General features: G+C 42.1%; 1 protein-coding gene across 1 annotated transcript; it reads left to right on the top strand.

Annotated features, from left to right (window-relative positions):
- Window positions 1-2,193: 2,193 nt before the first annotated feature.
- Window positions 2,194-11,150, top strand: adad2 (adenosine deaminase domain containing 2; the record flags this gene model as incomplete). Its single annotated transcript, XM_084074329.1, has 10 exons — window positions 2,194-2,360; window positions 3,554-3,671; window positions 4,970-5,090; window positions 5,835-5,960; window positions 6,319-6,469; window positions 6,851-7,021; window positions 7,432-7,637; window positions 8,198-8,432; window positions 8,828-8,987; window positions 11,040-11,150. 10 exons carry the CDS (start codon window positions 2,194-2,196, stop codon window positions 11,148-11,150), a joined length of 1,566 nt encoding a protein of 521 aa, XP_083930455.1.
- Window positions 11,151-11,612: the final 462 nt, after the last annotated feature.

Here is an 11,612-nt window from a genome sequence, read left to right as displayed (position 1 = left end):
TTAAAGTTACAAAATCTTAGAGTTTTGCCAATTACTTGGGGGCCCACTTGCAGCATCCTCACGGCCCACCCAGTGGGCCCGGGCCCGCAGGTTGAGAACCACTGACTTAAATCTTAGGTCGGCCACAGGTCAGCCACTCCCAGTGTCACTACTTACAGAGTACCCTGCTGATGAGTGGTCAATGCTGGTTCTCAATCCTGCTATCAGATGGAGTCTATCTGATCCCAGATGAAAATGATACTGGTCTTATGAACTGGAACCTGAGAATGGCTGTGAACAATGACATGAAGTCAGACATAATGTGTGGAATGTTCTGACTTCATTTACACTCAAGATGGACGATTGAATGAAACATGAAATGGATTTGATGGCTTCGATACAGCTGGATTATTTGTGGAAGCTAGAATAACAACAACTCAATATACACACATCCACAAATTAAATCCCTGTGGCTAATATATTTAGTAGAGACACACACACACACACACACACACACACACACACACACACACACACACACACACACACACACACACACACACACACACACACACACACACACACAGTAGATTAGATCTATCTATACTGCTGAAAATGAACACAAAATTGAGCTCTGCAGCCATTTTCCCATACCTGTCCATTTACTTCAATGATGTTTTTTGGGGTAGAGGGTTTGAGCTCTTAAATTCATTTGAACATAATAGATGTTCATAGTTTAATCATTAAATTATATTTAATATAGCAGTAGGCTTTGATTAATTGAATAGTGAATACACATGGACCCCAATGGAAACAAGCCGTAGTGCTTTCTTGGGTTTAATTTGTAGCATCCCTTTGTGTAGAGGCCTACTGTCTGTGCTTATTTTGCAAACTGATAAATAAAGTATTCAATACATCAATTCGATCAATCAAACAATCAAAGGCTGTGCAATCATAGAGTACAGTTATAATACATATTGTGTGCAGTAGTAAGTTGGGGGTCAACATCCCATGGCCCGGAGGAACGGTTGTGCTGTGATTGGATAGTTGGTTGTCACGTCAACCAAATAGCCAATAGAGCGACTGACCACCCACCCACGCCCACTAGACATCCACCCACCACACCGTGCGTTGATTGACAACACAAACGTGTCAACGTCCTCAAGAGAATCAGGTAATTAACCCGTGTTTATATAAACTAGAGGATTGTTAAAACATCTACAGTTGAATTAAAGCGACTCTCTCACAGCAAATGGGTTTAATTACAGCTACATGTTGGTTGGATAAAAAGACTAAAGGATTCAGTAACGTGTTTTGGCCTCACTTGTGAGGAGGAAGGGCCCCGCTCCGCTCCTCAGCCCCGAGGAGGTGGAAAGACTGGTGATACGAGGTTACCAGCCCCTCGTAAAGACCATGATCTGAAGTTCTGAACGTAAAAAAGATACATCAATAATACATTATTAACTCCAAAGTGTGACGTGATCTAAATACACACGCATTGATGTGTGTCATGTCATGTGTTATCCATTTTAAACATAAAAGTCGATTCAAAAGGGGACAATTTAAAGGCCTAAAGACAGTCCAGACAGCTGCTTGCTATCATGTGATTTACACACCAGATACTGGAGCCTCATTTACAGTGGTGGAAAAAAGTACTCACATTTTTTACTTAAGTAAAAGTATCAATACTGCATCCGGAATTCAAGATTTACTTGAGTAAAGGTACAAAGGTGTTGGTATCAAAATGTACTTAAAGTACCAAAAGTAGAAAGTACTCGTTATGCAGACTGTCCCATTTTACACGTTTTCAAATGTTTGGAAATAGCCGAAATATATGTAAGGCTGAAGTGGTGGTTAATGTATGTTTTGTAATAATAATGAAAATCTACAAATTAACTACTAGTAACTAAAGTTTTCAAATAATAGTAAAGTAAAAGTGCAATGTTTTCCTCAGAGATGTAGTGCAGTAAAAGTATTGAACATTGGAAATACTCCACTAAAGCAAAAATACCTCAAAATTGTCAGAATCAGAATCAGAGAATCAGAATATTTTTGCATAAACTGAAGCATCAAGGTGTGCAGGTGAGCCACGAAAGTTTTTGAATTCCTACCAAAGAGGAAATATGGGAATATTTTCAGCGTAGACATCATGTTGGTGCAATTATTATGACTCTTTCCTACTACAGGTACAAGGAGTTTGAGAGTATATGAGATATGGCAGACCACGAGGAGCCCAAGCCACGTCCTAGAAGAGGTGCTGCCTGTTTTCAGTCTGTGTCGGACCTCAAGACCAACTCATCTAAGCTTCCTTCTGGGTTTCTGGTCCATGCTGACTTGGCAGGAGGAGACGCTTCAGATTTGGGTTGTGCCACAGGCCTGAGGTAACTACATAGCCATTACATGAGGAAAAGTAGCATACAACACAACATACGGAAAAAGACAATGCACGGAATCTCCTGAAGTACATCCATATTTTAACACCCAACAGCATGTCACCAAGGCAGTTTGTTTAATGCTGCTATGGCTGAGTGGACAAAACTCCTACTAAAGCGATTTCCCTCCCCCATCTCAATGTTCTATCAGCCTATTCAATCCGGGGAACACATCTCGTGTCATTTTAGATTTCTTAGGCTATTCAAAAATAGCAGATATACAAGCTATGAGCAAATCTTTAAATATATATATTTTTAAAGCGAACATTTGTAGAATATTTTGTTCCAGGGACCCCCCCAGAAGCAAAGATTTGAGTTACAAATGTTTGCTTTAAAAATATATATGTTCAAAGATTTGCACACATTTTTTAGCAGATATACAAGCTCATAGCACGGCACTCTGTGTCGCACTATGAGCTTGTAAATCTGCTTTTTTTGAATAGCCAAAGTAATCTAAAATGACAGAGATGCGTCCCCGGACTGAATGGGTTAGATTATTATTATTGTGAACTGACGATTGAGTGGGTGATTGGTGTTATTTGCTATTGTGAATGCTAGGCGTGTGATTGATGGTTTGAGGGGTAAAAATGATCCATCCTGGAAGCCAAAAGTTCAGATTAAACACCCCGGCCCCCTACCCGGCAGCCACGTGTCCTTGAGCAAGGCATGAAACAAACGTACGTGCTCACTCACTGTAACAGGCTGTGACCGCCTCCCTTCTTCTCTCCTTGTTGCCAGTGTTGGCCCAGACCTGTATCCAAGACAAAAACATAGAAAGACCTGCCTCCGGTTTATTTGTAGTAGGTGCCCGCCTCTTTAGGAGACTTTAGCCCCATGGTCACTGTGAACTAAATATTGGACCCGATCGTCACAAGCCACACAATCTCCCAAGATTTTCATACTAAAATGACTTTTTTCAGAGACACAAATCAGGAGAAAATCTATTTCATTATCAACCTTTCTCTGTCCCAGCAACACACTCTTGCGGGATCTAGCACCAGTAAACATAGGAGGACGTTCGTGAGATTTGCTGTCAGGTGGCCACTTACAGTAGTAGAATTTGTGTACCATTTCGCCTCTAGTGGCTACAATTGGGATGGCAGATCTTCATAAATTAACCATCTTTGGCTGTATTCCTCCAGCCGTCCAGAGCCTGTGGGAGGATTGGCCCTCTCAAAAGTCTACAGCAGACCGCTCACAGAGTGCTCCGCCTACCCCAAACACCTTAAGCTGGATCTGGACCTGAGTGAAGACGATCAGGTAATATACAATAAAATAACAATTAGCACGATAGTCATAATCATAATTATGGATGTGAATTCTCTTTGACAAGCACGTTTGCAGACCAGGGAATCTATTCTTGAAGAGAAAGCTTAAAAGTCGGAGTGCCACAGACCTACATCTTTCTTATAATGAGTATTAATGTCATTTACCCCATTTTAGTAATTCCATATTCTCTATATTTCCTGGATGTTGAGGTGCACTCACATTGGGTGCTGCACGTCATGATTATTCTTTTGAGAGACGCGATTCGATACTAAGTCAGTATGACGGTCCCTGTACAGTCAGGAAGGAGTCCAGTCTGTTACTCTTAGCCTTTTTGACAGAGAAACTTGCACCGTACAACCTTCTTCCTCCTTCTTCTTTCAACTAATTCCCATCGGGGTCGACTCACAGTGGATCATCTGTTTCCGTCTGCTTCCTCCCGTTCTCTGCATCTGACCGAGTTTAGATGCAGAGAACAGAAGCAGATGGAAGCAGATGATCCGCTGTGGTGTGAAACTTGCACCTTACAATGGGAAATCAAAAATACACAGTCAAGACATCCTCACACATTATAATGCTTGAGTAATGTTGAGTCCTTAGACCCTTGGTTCTCAAAGTGGGGTCCGGGGACCCCCAGGGGTCCTTGGGAGAGTTCCAGGGGGTCCTCAGCTAAATGATGGATAGTTAGGAACCAAATGGACCCTTATGGGTCTGTAACTCTGAGAGTGTACAAATGGAACCAAATGGACCCTAACGGGTCCATTTGGTTCCATTTGTACACTCTCAGAGTTAAATTAGCATTGATTTTACAATATAAATGGGGGTCCCAGATATAGAAATGCCATTAAATGGGGGTCCGTAGCCCTAATGCATGTCAAACTGGGGTCCTTGAAATTAAAATGGTTGAGAATCACTGCTAGAGAGCCATGAAAACCTTCTCTTATTGGGGTCCCTGGCTTATCTTTTCAAATGGGGGTCCGTGGGGTAATAAGTGTCAATTTGGGGGTCCTTGACATGAAAAAGTTTGAGAAGCTCTGCCTTAGACAACTGAAAAACTGAAAAAGTACCAAAATCATTGTCTTTAACCATTAAACCCTAGTGTGTAACCATTAACCCTAGTGACTGGTCACCAAATCTCTTGGCCAATGTTTGCCTGTTATAACATGTCCGGGAAAGGTAGCCTGGCAGGAAAGGGACACTAGGGTTCAGGTGGTTAAGTCTTCGAATTTAAATTAAATTGTTAGATTAGATTCATGATTTAACGCAGGCTGTGTCACTTGTTCTGCTTGTAGGACTCAGACTCAGACTCTGCCACTCTCTCCATCCCTGCCCTAACGCCACCTGATCGAAGAAGCTTACTGGATGAGTATTTCCAGAACCAATCTGCTGACTTAGACAGCTCAAAGGCACAGGGTAAGGTTTTATTTAGGTTATATTGGTCATGTTTTCTTTTTTTAAAAACTCTTTTTTTAATTGTCAGTTGTGTTGCCGTGTTATATGTAGCATAATTTACATGAACAATAGTTACATTGCATTAGTTATTAATCCATTAAGACCTGAGGCCGATTCTACAACAGTTGTTCTTTCAGGATTTTTCAAAAATAGCAGATATAGAAGCTTGCAGCGTGGCACTAAGTGACGCGCTGTAATATTACAGGTTAAACATTAGAAATTAAGTAACTGTGTGGCTGAACATAATTTAAAATAAAAAGGAAGAAACGGGTTCGGGTGGGGGTCTGCGATGTTCTGAGGGAAGAAAATGTCTGGACACACACACACACACACACACACACACACACACACACACACACACACACACACAGACAACGTTTTTGTCTTCTGTGGTTTTCTCTGGTGCTATTTTTGATGGTACCGTGACTAATGTTGAATATAAAAGATAGCTCTGTAGTGCATACTGTGTAGACATTTATGGGTAAATAATGTATCCTTACTTAGTAAAATCCTCAGTGTTCATTTAACTAAGGATATTACTGTGTATACAGTATTAGCCTATACTTAAAGTTCTGTACTCGGGATTGGTGTGGGGATTTAAAAAGTGGTATTTTTTGCAGCCATAGCTAATGCTTCTGTCTGGAGAAGTGCAAGTTATCACCATCCCCAGTTGTATGTCCCTGTTTTTTACATTTGTATCTCCAGTATGGAAAACCAACCACAAGTATCACATGGCAGCATTGAGCGGTCAGAAGTTTGACAGCCTGTTGAAGATGTGTCCTGAACTGAACTACTATAAGGGCTCCTTGGCAGCATTTGTCTTGGAGACAGGTGAGGTCTTACAGTTACAATATTATATATGATATTATAACACAACTATACTTTTGGTATATTGTGGTGTGATTGTGCACGCACGTTTTTTGCCAATGACATTCTTCTCTAGATGACAACAATGTTCCTTTGGCACTGAGTTTACCTAGCTTACCTGTTAGCTACCTCATCAAAATAAGTTGTTGATTTGATAATTCATGGAAACCTTATTACGGATTAGTTCAATGAGTTCTTCTGAGACATTTTTCTCAGAGAATTTGACTGGAGACTGGTGAAGATGTTGTGAAAGGAAATCTTATGAATTTACAAGACCTAGAAAAAGCAGCTAAACAAACAACGTCATTTCTTTCCTCCACAGAAGTGCTTGACTCCTCAGGTTGTCCTCGTGAGTATTATGAGGTGGTGGCAGTGGGTGCTGGCCAGTCCAGCTGCAGCGACTTGCTCTCCTACAACGGATCCATGGTTCATGACGGCCATGCCATGATCACTGCCAAACGTGCTCTACAGAGGTACTACCAACAAATAGAGTTGCTCCAATTATATAAAGTCTAAGAAACAATATATATCCTTATTTTCTTCCACTGGTATTCATGATTGACTACTGATATTGACTCTCCGCCTACTGATATGTATGGTGACGTCTGTTGCTCTATGTATTCTCTAGCACGAGGAAAACTTATGTTGCCATTAAGCATATTATGCTAACCAACGGAGCAAGGATCAAACTCTCTTCTTGCCATACTCATCGCTGTCTTTTGTCAATGGTGGTTCAGTTCACAGAATGACATAGCTGAAGATTTTGTATATATACAAGAGGTTGTATTTTTACCTGTATTTTATATATAAATTACTTTAAACTCACTTTAGCACGGTTGTCCACTTGTGTTCAGATTCTTGTACAAGCAGCTCCTACTGTTCTACGGTTCTGATCCAAAGGCCAAGGACTCATGCATCTTGGAAAGCAGCATTGATGGCCACCGTCTGCAGCTGAAACCCAAGGTCCATCTGCATCTCTACTCCAATCAGACCCCAGACGGAGCCGCAAAGAACTTCTACTTCAAGTATGCATGTTCATTTATTTCTTTTATCATACAGTATGTTGCTTGACAATAGGTATATTAGGTATAATATATATATATTTGGCTAAATTCCTAACATAGGACTACAAGCCAGTCCAAATGGACCCTTACGGGTGATGGGTCTGTAACATATAGTATGGACCCTTTATGGTTCCGTTTGGTTCCATTTGTACACTCTGAATTTCAACGACCCCCAGTTTGATATGCATTAGGCCACGGACCCCCATTTTATTCAATTTTGTTCTCCCTCTTCGCAACCAAATGGGTCCATTTAGTTCCCTTTATACACTCTCAGAGTTACAGACCCGTAAGGTCGTCCATTTGGACCACTGGTGGTCCCCAGACCCGACGGTGAGAAACGGTGACATAGGATCGTGTTGTATGTGCTGCAGGTGCTCGGTCAACAAATCGATGAAGCTGTACTACCACACCCAGGACCTCCTGGTCCCTGCAGAACACCTGGAACCCAGTGTGTGGGGGGCCAAGGTGTGTTGCATGACTGCTAGTGACAAGCTGTGCCGCTGGGCTGTCACCGGGCTCCAGGGGGCACTGCTGAGTCACTTCCTCCAGCCACTCTACATCACCAGCTTGGTGCTAGGTAAAGAACTGCAACTAGGGGTGCAACAGTTAATGAAAGTAATCGATTTCATAGAATTAAATGATAAACAAAAAGTTTTGGACCCTCATAACTCTGAGAGTGTACAAATTTGGTTCTATTTCTACACTCTCAGAGTTAACACACCCATAAGGGTTAATTTGGAACCCCCTTAAGGAACCATGGGTGTTTCCAGTGAGCCAACATGCACAATATCAGCACCCTGACTCTGGTTGACCATTCTGACCAGAATGGTCTAACAGAGTCTTAATTAGTATAATTGGTAAGACCTGTGAAGGAAGTAAGGAAGAGGCCCAATTTCTTCCCAATATGGCTGCTGTACATAGAGTATTGATTAGCTCAATTAACTGTTGCAGCACCCCTAATTCAGATAAAGATATGCCTGCCTACGTACTGTAGGCAGGTTCACAACACGCACAAACTCTGCTTGCAGTGAAAATCCATCAGAATTTACAGGGCGCCACTTTCGTGCAGACTTTCGTGACGATGTCAGTGTTAACATCATGGAATTCTCTTTGACTTTCACTCTGATGTTGGCACAGGTCTTGACGGCCACTCCGCTGAGGACATGTCCAACATCATCAACAAGCGCTTGGGGGATGACTGGGACCGTCTGCTGGACACGCCCTACAGGAAGCAGAGTTACCACTTCCTGAGCGTCGACCAGATAATTCCCGCCCTCCAACCCTGCTGCCCTGAGAAACTCTGCATCAACTGGTGTCTGGGAGATCAGGACATTGAAGTTGTGGACAGCAGGACAGGCAGCATTGCAGACTGGTAAGGTCCATTATACTAGTGGCTCTCAAACATTTTCTTGTCAAGCACCCCCAAAATATGTATTTGGCCAGTAACCCCCCATACGAGAAGATTTGTCAACAATTGTCAATGCACAAAGGATCACAATGGTTAATGAGCCCGCATAGGACTCCGGAGGTCCCAGGTACGATTCCAACCCTCAGCAATGTGTCGAAGTGTCCCTGAGCAAGACACCTAACCCTCAACCCCTTTTCCGCGTTCCCGTGTGGGCACTCCACCCATGGGATGTGATAGGTATCCAAAAAAAAGTATCAGCATTTGTGCACTGCTTTCGTACTCACAGACTTTCTACATAGGAGACCAGCCAAAACTGGTCTGTTGAAAATCACTTCTTGCAATGCTTTTCTCATTCTCAGCTCCCCATACGTGAGTGGGCCGGGCCTCTCCAGCAGACTTTGCAAGAGAGCGATGTACAGCTACTTCTGCAAAGTCACAGAGCTGGATCACCCAGCTCTGGGTTACAGCTACCTGCTGTCGGCCACCGGACCAGAGCTTCCTACTTATCACAATGCCAAGGTTTGTTTAACTGATGCTCAAACATAATTCTGTATACTCAAAGTAATTGCTGCTATACACATGGAGTATTGGCTGCGTTCACATGTTCACAAATGTACCCTTCAAGGAGAACAATGTTCATTCAAAAAAGAGATTTCTGTGGCTATAGACACGTTTCATGTGATGTCACAACTTAAGTCACATGAGTGTAGGTGACAAGCAATTTTACAAAGAGTAAGTAAAAGATTGTGAATTTCTGTGCTTGTTTTAACTGAAGAAAGCCTAATAGCAAATGGTTGTCATGTCATTGATGTCTAAAAGTTGGCACCATAGACTGTAATAAAGAACGGACAAAGTGACGCCATTGGTTTCTGCAGACCCCTTTTGAAGCCTTTTTTTCAGCTATTTCAAATCCGATCCGAAATGCTACCGGAAACGACTGCTATTGGCTGCAACCGCAGCGAGGGCGGGTCTTCACTCGGTAGAACCAGTAAAAGCCCTAGAAACATACCCTACTTCATCATTGATTTTAAAATTAATGGGCCCATAATTTACTAAACACATATCATGATGATTTAAAAAAGTCTAGCAATTGAAAACATGTGTGTGTTTATGAAAAGGTTTAATAGGGTAATAAAAATCAAGTGTAAAGTTCGCCCCAAAACCTCATTGACTTGTATTGAGATTATAGTGTATTGCGACCGGTAGAAGGTGAAATAGCGACATCTGCCATTAATAGGACTAGCAGGCTGAAAGAGAACCCGGAAGTGAGCTTCAATTCCAGCGGAGATTCTTTGCCGCCAGGTTGGCACATTTTGGTGGTTTTATTTTATTTTTCGTTTTGGTTCAATTTGATGTTTACCATCTCATTTTCCTCACCCCTTACCTTTAATGCTCATTGCGGTCAAGCCAGGCCAGGCTATTAAACAGCGGCACAGAGGGAAGTGATCTAGGGCCTTGGGTTGACTTCGACAGACGCCTCTACAGCCTGTAGCGTCAATATTTCCCTCAAATATTGACTCACACACATACGAGACTGTCAGCAAACAGCAGAGGTCCTGTGTGCACTATGGTTGGGCAATCGTCTCTATCTTCAGATCATTTAATTTGCACTGACTGAGATCATCAATACATGATTCCCTTGTGGGGGATCCGGCTGCTAGAGAAATTAAAGTCACCATGGCTACTGTTGGCAGAGGTCCGCTCTAGCCATTCGTTAAATGGCTTAACTGTTGCAGTTAAGAATCTTTTTTTCCCACAGGTGTGTAAGCAGGTCAACACTTTGGCTTGCGGTACTACAGTCAGTTTTTTGTGCCTTTATTTAGACCAGTCTTCCTTTATAAAGGTGTTAAATTAATATCAGCTGATGAAGCAATCTCCCAACACTCATTTTGTTCGCAATTCCAATATTCCCTACACTGGAAGGTCCCATTATTTTCACTAGTTTTTATGACCTTGAACAAGATGCCCAACCTTGTGGTAAGCAGAGAGAACCTTTTTGCATTGGTCCTTTGCAGCGGTCCTTTTTCACATCACAAAGTAGAAAATAATAAACATTTTGGCCAGTCTATGTTGCAAAGATTAATGTAATTTTTTTCTGACATCGCAAAATGCGACCAACGTCATCATCGGCATGACATCAGAGATGCACAAGGAAGCCATACCTTTTATTAGGCTCCATCTTGTTTTATTTACCTTTTTAAATGTGGGTTTATCTTAAAATTCTCTTCTCCGGTTGATATTCATATCCCAATGAAGAAGTTACGGGAACTTTTTTTGCATACCATCTTTTCCTGTGGCTATTTTGGGGTATTTTTGTGTTTAGGGCTGCAACTATCGATTATTGTCTTAGCGATTATTCTATCGATAACTGTTTCGATTAATCGCAGAAAATAGCAGATCTACAAGCTCCCAGACGCGTTGGAAGCTTGTAGATCTGCTATTTTCCCTATATTAGAATTTCTTTGATATAATATACAATTAGCGTTTATCTTTTTAGAATTGATTAAATCGGTTCGTTCGATTAACGGTTGCACCATCACCACTTGACTGTGTTGCATTCCTTTATTGCAGATGGCAGCCGTGCAGTACCAGAAAGCCAAGGGTCTGATCAAGAGCCACTTCCTGACCAACAACGCAGGTCCCTGGAACTCCAAGTACCTGGTGGACTGCTTCAGCACCTGAACCTCCGTAAATGACAGAGCTTTTAGTTCACTGACAGTTTTACTTTTGACTTGTTAAATTCACTAGCAACAAAACCACATAGATAGGCCTAAGTTTCATTATGTCTTTGCCTGCCACTGACGAGATTTCTCATCAGATTCTGCAAAGCCTGGCATTGACGAGTTTGACGAGATTTTGTGTTTTCAGTGGTTTTCCACTAAATGCCGTTGTTCGCTCGCCTATGGATCACTGTTTGGCTCTCTGTGAAGGAGAGAGGCAGTGGGTGATGTTCTCTCCCTTGTAATTCGATCTGGAGGAATGGCTTTTCCGCTGTTTGTATTGCTTTTTGGGGAAAACAGCCTATATTCAACTGGCCACAACCATAGAGAGGATGATCGCGGCAGCTCGCTTTCCCCCCCCCCCAATTCTCAGGGACTCGGATACGTATTTTAAAGTGATTGGGGGATCAATCATACTGGAGAT

This window comes from Gymnoscopelus microlampas (assembly GCF_963454915.1).
Source record: "Gymnoscopelus microlampas genome assembly, chromosome: 12".
Classification (NCBI taxonomy): Eukaryota; Metazoa; Chordata; class Actinopteri; order Myctophiformes; family Myctophidae; genus Gymnoscopelus; species Gymnoscopelus microlampas.
Note: the sequence above shows the minus strand (reverse complement) of the source record. Positions and strands in the feature narration are given on the sequence as shown.